Source organism: Mastigoproctus giganteus, chromosome 11, assembly GCF_048544385.1.
Source record: "Mastigoproctus giganteus isolate SK-2022 chromosome 11, ASM4854438v1, whole genome shotgun sequence".
Lineage (NCBI taxonomy): Eukaryota > Metazoa > Arthropoda > Arachnida > Uropygi > Thelyphonidae > Mastigoproctus > Mastigoproctus giganteus.
In genome coordinates, this window is record NC_143585.1 from 64955098 (window position 1) to 64970002 (window position 14905).

At 35.3% G+C, this 14905-nt stretch overlaps 1 protein-coding gene across 3 annotated transcripts in view; it reads right to left on the reverse strand.

Annotated features, from left to right (window-relative positions):
* LOC150078072 (transmembrane protein 184C-like) overlaps positions 1–14905 on the reverse strand; it is a 146541-nt gene that overhangs the window by 81785 nt on the left and 49851 nt on the right. For all 3 annotated transcript variants that reach the window (XM_090385285.1, XM_090385286.1, XM_090385287.1), the window contains exons 4-5: positions 9984–10020; positions 516–718 (exon numbers count right to left, since the gene is read on the reverse strand). In XM_090385285.1, coding sequence (XP_090241411.1) covers positions 516–718; positions 9984–10020 — 240 coding nt within the window. The remainder of the gene's footprint in view (positions 1–515; positions 719–9983; positions 10021–14905) is intronic.

The window sequence follows — 14905 nt, forward strand, 5'->3', positions numbered from 1 at the left end:
AGCGGGGTACACTGTATTGTATAGCTACGTGCGTGGTTTGAAATGCAGTATTTATGAATGTTTAACATTCATTTTTTGCAATTAATGTTCATATTTTCAATTTTGTTGATACTTACTTTGAAAAAAGAAAATAAAAAACTCGCAAAGCGAGAACTGCCTGTAATTAAGTAACTGCACACAGGAATAGCTTCTTTTATAGCTGCAAATTCCTAAAAGCAGTTACTTAGTTATAAAACCAGAGCAGCACAGTGTTTTTCACTCCTACTGTCACCTTTGTTCTACAATCTAATTTGATCTTATTTAATTTTGAAATTTTTCACTGATGGGTTGATATGCATAATTCCTTATTTGTTTGTGTGTGTGTGTGTGTGTGTGTGTGTGTGTGTGTGTGTGTGTGTGTGTGTGTGTGTGTGAGTAAGAATAAATGTGGGAATCATTCCAATAAATAGAAAAATATTTTACAAATCTATCTTTCAGAGACATAAATATAATACAAGAGGGAGCAAGATATTTACCTTCCTCCAGGACAGGGAGACAGACAACATAGTGGGATCATGTGCTTAACAGCAGGTTTGGTATCCAATGTCTGTTCGAGATCCATCTCAAAATACAGAAAATTCAGGAGAAATACCATAAAATTATATATAACATATGCTTCATAACACTCTCTACATGTATCTAAATAGATTCCAGACTTGGGGAATGTTAAGGCCAACCACTAAAAATTAACAATGGAAAAAATAAGAAGAAACTTACAAAATGAATACTAATACAAATATGTATATGGAATCTTTTTAACTGAAAAATAAAATGGCTGCACAAGAATAGTAGTAGTGAAATTCTAATCTTAAAAAACTGAATAAAAAATAAATAAATTCTAAGTGATATATATAGATTTTTTAACTTGACTGATTTTTTATACAGAAATTCAAAAATTGATGCATACAAATTAAAATATAATTACATTTAATAAATTTATGGTAAGTTATTAGGTAGCACAGAGCAAAACAGAAGACAAAATAAAATAAATGACAAGTTTAATGTTAAATTATAAAACACAATATGTTAAATATTCGGTTATTATGGTAACCTTCATCAGTGATGAAGGTTACCATAATAACCGAAAGCTTTTTTGTACTGTATGTATTTAACATATTGTGTTTCACTTGTCATTTATTTTATTTTATCTTCCGTTTCGCTCTGTGCTACATAATAACTTACCATAATGAATCCAGAGTGCACAGGCCTCTTTACCTATGTTTTAATAAATTTATTTAATTATGCTGCATTTTAGGGCAAAACCTCAAGTTGCCTAGTGAGTTAACATGCTTACAAGTTAGTGCAAATACATCAGTTCTGCTCGCAACTAACTACTAAATAGTTACAAGATTGGCATCATTATATATATCTCATATTGTGAATACCTTCACAATGAAATGCCATGATATTGCACTACCTTGAATAAGTAACTCTTCACCATAGGAGAAGACTACTTTACTTATTATCAGCAGACGCCACCACCCATAATTGATGCCAATCTTATAACTATTTAGTAGTTAGCTGCGAGCAGATCTCATGCATTTGCACTAACTTGTAAGTAAATTTATTTAAATAATTTTAAATAAATTATTTAAATAAACATTTAAATAAATTTAAATGGGGGAAAAATGGCATATTAACAGTTGAATAAAACAAGGTTACACAAAACAGGCTTTTTACTAACTTAATGTTTTCATTATGTTAAGATGGAACTTTTGAGTAAATATCCCTTCCTTAGTGAACCCAAGGAAGTGACAATTAAACTGTATTTGGATAATTTGAAATTGCTTAATTTGAAATATTGGTTATTTCAAATTATTTTTTTGCATGTTGAGCTGCCTATTCTATAAAAAAGAATTATTTAATTTGAAGTTTGGATAATTTAAGATAATTTTGATGCCCCTTCAGCTTTCAATTATCCAAGCTCCACTGTATATATGAAAATCATATCCAATATAACAGTGTTCTCCCCAGAACTTATCGAATGGGCGCACCACCCAGTGAATTTAACTGACCGCCCATGCAAAATTTAAGTGATTCTTGCAAAATTTAAGTGATTCTCGAGATCAGTGAGCAATACCGTATGGTACTGCTCACTGATCTCGATCAATATTGATTGGAACATATTATGCGATCGAGATCAATGCGGCAGGAGCGTATAATGTTAAATTATGCAATCAATTTTTGCTCTGGATCGCTTAAGTCACATTTATAAATAACAGAAAATTTTATAATATTGAGAAGTATTACACTTCTCACCAGGCTACTTTATAATGCCACCTGGCTGGCAAAATTTTCTGGGGAGAACACTGGTACAAGATTGTTTATCTGGAAGTCCCAACACCAGAAACATCCAACAAATTGTTATAAAAGGATTTTTTTATGATCATCCATTTTTAAATCATATTACTGTAGTAAGTGAAAAATGATATGCATCACTGGCCAGTCATTTTCAACTCAACACATTACACCACTACCACCATGTGTGTGTGTGGGGGGGGATGCTTATGAGCCACCTGTCAGTGGTGAGCTTGCTGGTAGCACGAGTTGTGACAGTTTTCAATCATTTATATCAGGAGTGGCCAACTTAATTTGTGATGCGATCTACTTTTTTCCTTCAAAATGTGCCGTGATCTACCATCTCAAAAATTTCATTGCACAAGGTGCACAAATTGAGGGACGACTGTATATTTAAAATTTGTTGTGATCAACCGAAATTAAATCCGCGATCGACTGGTAGATCGCAATCGACTCATTGGCCAACCCTGATTTATATGTTTTGGCAGGTGATAACTGTTTTAAAGCATTGAATTACAATTGTGTAAATATATATACAATATAATGAAAAGAAATACCAAGAGAATCATTCATCAGATGTTGGAGCAGGATCAAGAGAAGATTTGCACTTACAATCCAGCAAAAACTGGAAGCATTCAGATAAAATAGATCATAGTGTAAGTGTATGTCAACTTTGTGAGGAGTATAGTGTTGGGAAATCTACAACATATGACATTGGGACTAAAAAATCAAATGTTTTAGTTTGTTGGTGAGCTGGATTCAACTTCAGCATTACTAAAAGGAAAACTTTTAGTAATCTAAACAAAGTGATCTTTAGTGATCTAAGTGATCTAAGATCAAAGTGATCTAAACAAAGTGAGTTAACCCCTGGCTTTTAGCCGTGAAGGGTATTGTGTACGGCATGTGCGTTTGTATGCAATAAAGAGTTCTATCTAAACCAACAACAGTGATCTAAACAAAGTGATATAGGAGTGGCTCCACCAACATAGGAACAAAGGGATTCCTATCTTTGGCAATATAATTCAATGAATTACATTGAATTATATTGCCAAAAATTTCTTATAATAATTTTACTTTTTTTTAGCTGCCCAAACTTCTGGAGTCCACCATTCTGAACTTTCTGTATTTGCAAGACCATCATCTAGTCATATTAGCATGTCATGAATGCCATTCTTTCAGGAAAGAAAGTTTTATATTTAAAATGCGGCAAGTCTGAAAGCTTTATTAAAGTTTTGTTAACAAAACTTTGAACTAGCTCTAAAAGTTATTTCTTACTTCCAAATTAAACTAGTTTTTGACTATTGTTTAGCTGTAGCTCCCTTTGTGATACCTACTATTCTGATATTATATCAATCTAGAAAGCAATGGAATTAACAGAAGAGATTCCACTCCCTTCCTATTTAAGCATCTAACATTGAGGGTATCAATATCATATTAACCTAGTTTATGTGCAAATTCCACTTTTTTCCCATTTAAGCCTCGAACATTGATGGCAACTACGTTGATGGTTGCTTCAGTGGCAGTATCAGAAAGTTGATAATTTAAATTGTATTGTAATATTCATTTCCACATCATATACAGGCTGGCTTCGATTAATGTGATTAATTTGTCCCCATGATCATATTGTGCAAAACGGAAACGCGTTAATCGAATATAATAATCAATAGGAAAAATTATAATTGGTCCATGACCTTCAGAAATGTCCGTAAAGAATTTTAAAAATACCTTTTAACTGTATACCATGTAAAATATAATGAAAATAATTACAGAATTAAAGGTTTATTGCATAAAATACACAATGAAGAAACTGTTTGTTACAGAAATATTTGAACAGTGTTGGCGTTCTTTTTTTTTATCAATCAATTTCCGATAGCTGACAACAATCTTCTCTAGGCCCTGAAGAAATATATATTGCAGAGAACCTAAAACCTTTTGTTTCAGGTTCTCTGCGATACGAAGGATTTCATCTAGTTCTTTTACCATCATCTCCTCTGTGGTAACATTTTCATTTGGCTCATTTAAAAATTAATTTTTTTTTTTTTTTTTTTTTTTTTTTTGCATTTAAAAATTAGAATTTTTAAATGAAAGTCTGCACGTGACTTTATTAGTGGGAGACAAACAAGTAACACGTCTGCTTCTGATGTCTGATGGAACACACTGAGGCAGGCAAAAGCTTGTTTGCTCATCCGACGAGCGGCAAGCTTAGTGTGCAATTCAAATATTTTTCAACTATCACATAAAAAAAAGATCGCATTAACTGGAAATTTGCATCATTTAAAGTGAAAAGTAGGCGCCTCCGTAGCCAGGTGGGAAGGAGCAGCAGTGCGTAGCACACGCTTCTTGATTAGACCGGGGTTCGAGCCCGTCACCACCAAATATGGAGGATGCGGAAAGGTCAGGGAATGACCACCGCATATTCCGGAGCAATATGGCCTTAGTTGCTAATGCTCCTAAAAAAAAAAAAAAAAAAAAAACCAAATAACAAATAACAACAAGTGAAAAGTGTAATTTTTTTCAAATAGCAGTAACTGAAAAATATGTTAATCGAACTTGCGTTATGCAAGGCCTGGCTGGCTGGCTGTGTGGACTTTTAAGCATTGCTGAACTGTTATCAAAAAGACCTTAAATTAATCTGTTATGTATACTTGATGCATAATTTAACATAAAATATAATAAATACAAAGGGTACTAGGAAAGTTTTGCAATACAGCTTTGTTTATTTAATTTTTTCAAAGTAATTTCCTCTACATTCAATACACCTCTCCATCCTCCGAAACCAATCTTTAAACCAGTTCTGCCAAGTTTCACTAGGGAGTAAAGCACACTCGTTGTCCCAAGCCCGTAGAAGGTCCTCAATCACTGGAAAACCGCCTCCCTTTTAGCTTCATTTTCACATGCGGGAACAGTGCAAAGTCGCAGGGAGCAAGGTCTGGACTGTAGGGAGGGTGCTCGAGAAGTTTCAGTCCTGTCGTGGTCAAATATTCGGTGCAGGCTTTGGCGCGGTGAGCTGGAGCATTATCGTGATGGAGGTACTAGGTGTCCATTCTTGACTTTGGCCGCAGGTTCTTCATAGATCCAATGACTTTAGGCAGGCATTGTTCAGTATACCACTTAGCTGTGACTGTCTTCTGCGTGTCCAAAACGACACGTTCCACAATTCCACTCGATTTGAAAAATACAGCTATCATTTTCTTCTTTACAGATCGGGATTTTCTGACAATTACGGGTGTGTCGTCATCATCAAAGACCCAAACTTTGTTTTGAGCCTTGGTCGGCAGATCGTAATAGTACAGCCAAGTCTCGTCACCTGTCACGATGTTGTTCACATACCGAGATTGTCCCTTATCAAACTTTTTTAACATCTCCCGGCACCAAGTCACACGTCGTGTCATCTGCTCTTCAGTCAGTTGATGCGGCACCCAGAGAGAACAAAGTTTCTTCACGTGCAAATGATCTTGCAGAATCGAACGAATTGCTGGTGCATTTGGGCCCAAAGTATCCTCTATCTGTTGGTAGGTCACTCGCCTGTTTTCGTCAAGCATTTTCCTCACAGCAGTAACGTTTTCCTCCGTAACTGACGTTCGTGGCCTTCCCGGCCTCTCAGAATCCTCCAGAGTGAAATTTCCCCTTTGGAATTCTCTATACCACCTGAATATCGTTGTACGATGTGGACAATCATCATCTAGTGCAAGAGTCATTTCTTCTAAGCACTGGTCTATGGTTAAACCACGCACGAAATTATACCGCAAAACTGTCCTTATCTCATTTCGTGACCACGATGCCATCGCAAGCACTTTACACTCTCACTACTAATGAATAACTGAGCCCATCGACTTGGCGCGGCGGCTACTATGCACGTATGAACATGTCTCAACATGCAGCAACAAGCAGCTTCCTGTGATTCATTGTTGCGTCATATTGCAAAACTTTCCTAGTACCCTTTGTAAATACAGTAGACTGTTGAAATAATGGCACCCCAAATAACAGAACATTCGAGCTAACGGCACATCGAGATCGGATGTTTATATACAGTGCAGATGTCTTGCAGTGCCAAAAAAAAAAAAAAAAAGAAAGAAAACAGTAAGTCACATGATTACTGTATTTATTTATGCTCACCATTTTGAAAGTGAATTCTGTACTGATATTACGAATTATCATAAATGTAAAACTGCTGTTTTATATTTATTTTAAATTAAAAACTCCTCACGGTGGCTCCTAAAGTTAATAAACCTCATACAGGGAAGAAAAGAAGAACAATATTAAAGTTTAGTGACAAACTTGATATAATCCAAACTGTTACATTAGAGTCACCTGGAGAGTTAAATCACATACCCATGTGTATTGTATCTGTAAATTGCATGTGTTCTCTGGTTGATTTGATTGTTTTGCTGGTTGAAAAACCTTGTTATCTATGCCTGAGACCAACTTACTCAGCCACAGAGTGAAAAAAGTCCATAAAAGTTCCTCGTGTCATCGATGGGATTCAAAACCGGGTATTTTCCACCTGGTGTGGGGAGGATGGTGACGATACCACTGCACTACCTGCGCAGACTAAACGTATATAATAAAGAAAATAGAACGGGGCATAAGTACGAGTGTATTAATGGTAGAATATAACATTGGATAGTCAACACGTTTATGTTTTTTTTTTATGTGCAGTGAATAAAATTGCATTCTTAGTCTCTCAATTTCTTATTTATCCTCATTATTTCTGCATTAAATATATTAAAAAGAAAACGGAAAAATTTAAATAACAGCACCTTGAATCCCTGAAGGTGCCGTTTTATTCTAAAAGTCTACTGTATAAGATATAATAAAATATATAGATTATATTTATTTAAATGTTCTATTTGTAATTATTAATTATTTAAAATATATTTAGAATATATTTAAAGAGCATATTTTAAGTATATTTAAAGTATATTGAGACTCATACAACAACTAGACAATTCAAGTAAGAGAAAAGGTGAGTAGAATATAGAAATAATGCACCTGTAAGATCAAAAAAAAAACACAGATATGAGTATAGACTTCAAATATGGGCTGCAGGAACTCGGAAACCAGACACCTTAGAGGAGATTTGACTGAGGTATATAAGGCTCTGAGAGGCAAAAGTAAAATTAACAAGGATGAAATTTTTGATTCCAGAACTAGGGGCCATTACATTTAAATTATTGGGAGGTGGGGTTAGACTGGACTGCAGGAAATTTTCTTTTATCCAGCAGGTTATTAATTATTGGAATAAGTTGCCTCTGTGGATGGTCGAGGCTGACAGCCTGGGGAAACTGAAAGCTCAGCTGGACAGATAGATGAGGAGGGAATCAAATAGGTGTTTTATTAATTTTTTTTTTTTTTTTTTTTGGTTGGTGTAAGCAAAAAACAGGGCTTTCTTGTACCATATAGCTAATACTAATATTAAATACTAATAAAACAATAGGAAATGAATTTAAAGAATACATTTTAACACATGTTAAGGTCTATGATTACAGAAAATGTTTATGAAAAATATTTTTTCAAGTAGCAACAAGAAATGTTATAGTTCCAGTATAGGTAAATTGCTGAATAATTTGAATTCTTATGCTTGAAGAAGAAAAAAGTATCATAAGTGCTTGTAATAAAAAAAATTAAATAGTTTTATATTTATAAAATAAAATATATAGGTTAATGAATAAATGTGTTTTTCTGCAGAATCAATATTACTAAGAGCTCACTAACACATGTTATATGCATTATATTAATGCTAAAAAACTTTTTTTCCCCCACATTGGTAGGTGTACCACTAACAAGAGCTGTGCATGGTGGTACACAGGTTACAAGGTTTGGCCACTCCTACAATATATAGTCTGGGCAAAGGTAAAGAAAGCCAACATGGGAACCACGGCAAACTTTCCAGACAAACTGGTTTGCTACAACCCCAGTTTCTCCCTGCATTCTTGGTAACCAGACTGTGCGTGTTATTGATAGTAGAAGTTGAGAACAATATATTAATTGACATGTAGCCGTCACAGATGACGTACTGAGCGGTGTGTGAACACAACAGACTTAACCCCAGGGGCTCACATCTGGTGAGTATGGGCTTGGCACCCCCCAGGGTCCTGAGCGGGATATCATCATTCTTCTCCTTCTTGGTGATTCCCTTTTGACACTCTCTCTCTCTCATAGATATTACCAAGCTAGAACCATGGACTAGTTATAACTATTATAGCGTTTAGTTGCCACCTGCTTATATATACTTGCCTTTAATAAATTGAACGTTTAATAACTGCTCAAACTATGCTCAAACATAATATGACTGATGTAATGTTCTATCTAGACATTCATTGATGGCATTAATCAGTTCTTCTCCTCCTTTCAGTTTTTAGTTTTTTATTGTATAATTTGCTATAATAATTGTTTATCTTGCCATAATAATTGTTAATTTATTTGTTATATTCATTATATATATATATATATATATATATATATATATAAAGAATCTTTCTTTCTTTTCCTATTATTTCATAACCTAACCTCTAAAAGCAGATTATTGAAGTTCATGAGTGTTTTCACTAAAGCATGTTACTGATTTCTTTGTACGCTTTTAAGGTTTCCTAATCTTAAATTTTAGGTTAAGAAACCTAATTTTAAAGGTTTCCTAACCTAAGAAAGAACCTTACTTTTTTCCTAACCTAACCTTAAAGGTTAGGTTAGGAAATTTATTTTTTGTTATATTTCCTAACCTGACCTTAAATGTTAGGTTAGGAAATAATAGGGAAAGGTTTCCTTACTTAATTTTAATAATAACCCCAGGGGCTCACATCTGGTGAGTATGGGCTTGGCAGACCCAGGGTCCTGAGCTGGATATCATCATTCTTCTCTTTCTTGGTGATTCCCTTCTACTCTCTCTCTCTCAAGCGGTAACTCGGGAATTTTTTTTTTTTTTGGCTGGTGCACCATAAGCCCCAGGCTTCCTTGTACCATATGGCTAGTAATAATAATGAGAAAAACGAATCATTACATTGTCTGTCATGCCTACATGTCAATCAATATATCATTCTTAACTTTTACTGCCACTACTGATAACATGCAATGTCTGTTTACCGAGAATGTAGGAAGAAACTGCGGTAGTGGCAAACCAGTTTGTCCAGCAAGCTTCCCATAGTTCTCGTGTTAGCTTTCTTTACCTTATCGACAGTCTGATCTAAAAAAAAAAAAATCCCTGTATGCACATAGTATATGTTTGAACCATAAGATGCAAGGGAATTTTAGCCAACATTTTCCATGAAAAAAAAAAAAAAAGTGCCCCTTCTGGTCCAGCAAATACAGTACATACAAATAAAAAATTAGCAAAAATGAATACAAATATGGTCTAAAGAGCAAGAAATCAAATTTTGCTGTTTTCTATAATAGCTATTATAACAATTATAGAATTATTAATTAATAATAGTCATTAATTAATTAATTGTCATTATTAATAATAGTAATGATTAAGAGAAGAGAGACAGAGAAAATAAGGAGGCTACATTCATTAAGCACTTAAAAAAAAAAAAAGGGTGCTACCTTACAGTCAAAAGAGCAATGTCAATTTTGGGCACTACATATAATAAAATAAATTTTGTTAAGCTACTAATACTAGGGCAGCATAGTTATAGAAATCACTTACTTACAGCATTTAAAGCATATATAGGAACCATCCATAATATTCTGAAAACAAAGGGAAAAAAATTAATAATTCTAATAGCTGATTAAAAAACTGCATTCCATGTAAATTTTTACATTGCAAAAAATGAAATTTATTGAAACAAACAAAGCAGAAAGAAAACTTTACAAGGACATTCCAATAACTCAACCATTTAAAAACCAATTTTATGACGTTTTGAAAATCTTGTTGATATTGCTCTCAAGTCCACAAGAAGGAAAGAATAAGGTGATCAAAAAAACTAGTTACATCAAACACTATGCTATTTTTAATTATGTGATAATTATGAAATTGAGACATTGTCAAGTCTCAAGAACAAATTGGTCCTTTGCCTTCTTCATGATCAGGAGCCAGCTCACAGGCATATGGTACCAATTCTGATCTTCCATCCATATATTAAAAATAGTTGTTCCATCTTCTTCAATGAATTACTCCTGGAACTTGCCAGCTTTGTTGTAATCAATGCAATGATGGACTTGGCAGAGGTTTTTATCTTATCAACATTTTTTAGTTTCTCTGATGGTTGATGTCACTAGGCCCAAAGCATGACTAATGCTACTTGGAGCCACCTGGTTGAAGTCGCTGTAACACCTGCATTGTGCGTAGCACACACTTCTTGATTAGACCGGGGTTCAAGCCCGTCACCACCAAATACGGAGGATGTGGAAAGGTCAGGGAATGACCACTGCATATCCCAGAGCAATACGCCTTAGTTGCTAATGCTCCTAAAAACCACAAACAAACAAACACCTGCATTTTAACATCCAGCTTGATACCTTTCCTTTGCTTTTTTTGTGGTATGGCCAGCACTATCACATGCACATTTTTTGTCAGCCAATGGAGAGGTATGCATGCATTACAATAATTACATTAAACATCATGCAGGATGTGAACCATAAGCAGATTAAGATATGGCATCCACATCACACACAGGAATCCCCCTACCCATATCATGAAAAACAACTCCACACCAAGGACTTGCTATCTGCACTTAGTTAAATGGAAGTGATCATCCCCACAGGTGTGAAACAATGTAAGTAAGGGCTGAGGTGTGGTATGTACATCACACAACACTAGGCATCATCCAGTATTGTACCATCCCTTTTCTTATTAGAGGCATGCTCAGTCTCCAAAGCAAGGCTCCAGCAATCCCCATTTCATCTGTCATGAGTGATGTCTTTTGAGGTTAGGATGGGCATCAACAGTGAGATACAATATTCCTACATTTCCAGGGTACAGCTCTAAACATTTTTGCAATTTGACTTCTAGATATTGCATTGGACCAAACTTATTGGTAACTCACCAAGAAGCATCCAGATCAGTTAGTGTATAATCTCACTGCCTCTACTCTGCCAACTAGTGACTGGAGAGAGTCTCAGTAGTGCACACATGGCCTTGGCACTGTCAAGGCCATGTTATGTTCAGGACCTGGATATACTGTTGCAGTGCACAAGCCATATCCATAAATTTCATTAATTTATACATGTCCCTGCTCCAACTTTAACTAAACTACACAATGCACCATGAACACTCAAACTAATAGAACAAAATTTAACTGCTAAAAGATCTAAACTCCAAAACTAGTTTTTGGAAGTCTCAATCATTTCACAAATATATGTGGTCTCAGTTTCCACCTCAGTGATGTCTGTTTCCACCTCCAATCTGCCAAGACGCCTCTTACTTTTTCTAATAGAATCTCAGTTATTGGCTGCCTCAATCACTACCTATCTCAGTTGCCCTAATTATTTGCTTTAAAGGTTATACTTGTACAGATATCTGCTCTGATATTCTTTATCAGAGACTTCCTAATCTGGAATGAATTTCTTCTTTTTAAAATCCTCTGGTTTAAGTTCTCTTCATTTTCATTCTGTCAGATTCATCTGCTCTCTCTATCTTTCTCTACTAATCATTTTGAATACTTCAGTTTCCTTTCTTTGAAATCCCACTTTCTCCAGTTTAACTTTCCTAACACTGAAAGTAACTCTCCTTGCTAATTTTAATGTTTGTAACTCCAGCTGGCTTTGGTTTTATAGTTGAATGGGTCCAGCTTGTCGAGATGCTCAGACATTTGTGATTATTATGAATCTGACAGAATGAAAATGAAGAGAACTTAAGCCAGAGGATTTTAAAAAGAGGAAATTCATTCAAGATTAGGAAGTCTCTGATAAAGAATATCAAAGCAGATATCTGTAGAAGTACAACCTTTAAAGCAAATAATTATGGCAACTGAGATGAGTAGTGGTTGAGGCAGCCAATAACTAAGATTCTATCAGAAAAAGCAAGAGGGGTCTTGGCACATTGTGGGTGGAAACAGACATCATTGAGGTTGAAACTGAAACCATATATATTTGTGAAATGATTGAGACTTCCAAAAACTGGTTTTGGAATTTAGATCTTTTAGCAGTTAAATTTGTTCTATTAGTTTGAGTGTTCATGGTGCATCGTGTAGTTAAGTTAAAGTTGGAGCAGGGACATGTATGGATTAATGGAATTTATGGATATGGATTGTACACAGCAACAGTATATCCAGGCCCTGGACATAGCATGGCCTTGACAGTGGCAAGGCCATGTATGCACTACTCAGACTTCCTCCAGTCACTACAGCTTACTTGCTGAATACCACAATACCAGACAATACTAACCACATGCCCTACATTCTTGATCTTTACCATAACAACAACCTTTCCAAGTACAAGTGTCAGTAGTCTCTTCTCCAATGGAGCCTCTATCTTATGGGTAGTCTCAGATGTCATTTGGCATTACAGAAATGCTAAACAGAATGACTGCATGATTTCTGTACTTCTTTTTCATGGTTTGATTACTATTTTAAATCATCTGAACCCAATATTTTCTCATATATGTCACTGAAACTATTCTTCTAGGGGATGAAATCCTTTATATTGCATTCCATCCTTAAAATCTCAGTCCTTTATCTAAACCTTTGTTCCCAATAAATGTGCTAAAGCTGTTCAAGAGAAGAATGTAGCATATCACAACTGGCTACTGTTTAGATTACTGTTTTAAATCATCTGAACCCAATATTTTCTCATATATGTCACTGAAATTATTCTTCTAGGGGATGAAATCCTTTATATTGCATTCCATCCTTAAAATCTCAGTCCTTTATCTAAACCTTTGTTCCCAATAAATGTGCTAAAGCTGTTCAAGAGAAGAATGTAGCATATCACAACTGGCTAGTATCTAAATCTCCAGGCTCATTTTCTGCCTATACTAAAGCTTGCAACAACTGTAAATTAGTTATTAATCAATCCAAAGTTGATTCTGAAGAAGTTAAGAGTAGTAAACTTCCTTCTTGTCTGAATGTAGTTGAGCATTCTGGTTTCTTACCAAAGCTATTGGCTGTAAATTCTGTCCATCTATACTTCCACTGAGTAATTGATTTACTAGCATCTTACTTTTTATCAACTCCCATATCAATGATTTGGTAAATCACCTCCTACCACACCCAATACACACTCCGCTCAATGTCTTGTGTGGTCTAATAACTGAAGGATCTTAGAACTCTGAGTATCCTAATGCCAAAAAAACTTCAGGTTCTGATGGCATTTTCCCACTTGTTCTCAAAACCTGTGCTCCTCAGCCTTGCTTCTCTTCTGTATTGCCTTTTTAAATTTCCAATATCCATTGGTGTTTTTCCTTCTTGGAAATTTGTCATATCCAGCCAGTTCCTACAAAGGGTGACAAATCCCCCAATCCAATTATTGCCCTATTGCATTCATTTCTACTCTTTCATTGTAGCTATATTGCCAATATAGCTACAATCGGCGTTTATCCACTAGTGATATATTGGTTAATGTTTTTCAGCCTTGGACAAATTCAATGGAAAAGTTTGGTGAAACTCAAGCAGTTGCTCTTGATATTTCAAACCTTTCAATCGTGTTTTGCATAAAGGTCTCATCTTTTGGATTGTTCACTGTTTTTTGCAATTGGATATCCAGTTTTCTCTCTGGCCACTGAGTGCAGGTGATGGTAAGTGGCTCAGTCTAACTTCTCTGCTAATGCTGACATTTGTTGAGGTTCAGTTCTTTCTTCCTCTCTTTTCCTCTTGTATATTAATGATCTTCTTCAGTGACTGGAAACCCTATCTATTGTTGTTTTTGTTTTGTTATTTGGTTTTTTAGGAGCATTAGCAACTAAGGCCATATTGCTCCGTGATATGCGGTGGTCATTCCCTGACCTTTCCGCATCTCCGTATTTGGTGGTGACGGGCTCGAACCCCGGTCTAATCAAGAAGCGTGTGCTACGCACTGCTGCTCCTTCCCACCTGGCTACGGAGGCGCCCCCCCCTATCTATTGTTTTGTTGAAGAGGGTACACTACATTCCACCTTCCAGTTTGAGAAACCTTCCCTGCACAACAGCTTCAAAATCCAGAATTAATTTCATAAATTAGTGCAACTTCCATGTAATCCTCCCAATGGAACAAAGATAACTTAGTTTAACTCCAAACCTTCTAAAACTCAGTCTTGTCTTATTTCTCAAAAAGGTCTACTGCTCTTCTCTTCAGTGACACTCCAATTTATAGACAGAATCATATGTCTCTATTAGGGATTAATAGAGACATATGATCCCAACATCTAATCTCTCTTGGCATAAGCATGTCACAAATATTGCCTATTCTGATTAAAAAAAAACAAACAGTTTTCTTTTTTTACTCTTGGCATTATTTTTTTCTTAACAACTACTGGCTATGTACAAATCTCAAATCCACCTTTCCATGGAATATTGTTCCCACATATGGAGTGGTATCCCCAAACCTCTCTCAAGCTTCTGGACTTCATTCAAAAGAGGGCTATCAAGTTAGTTAATGATCCATCTCTTAAAAATTCTCTCATCTCTGTCTCACAGCTTCTCCTGAATGCCTTTTCTTC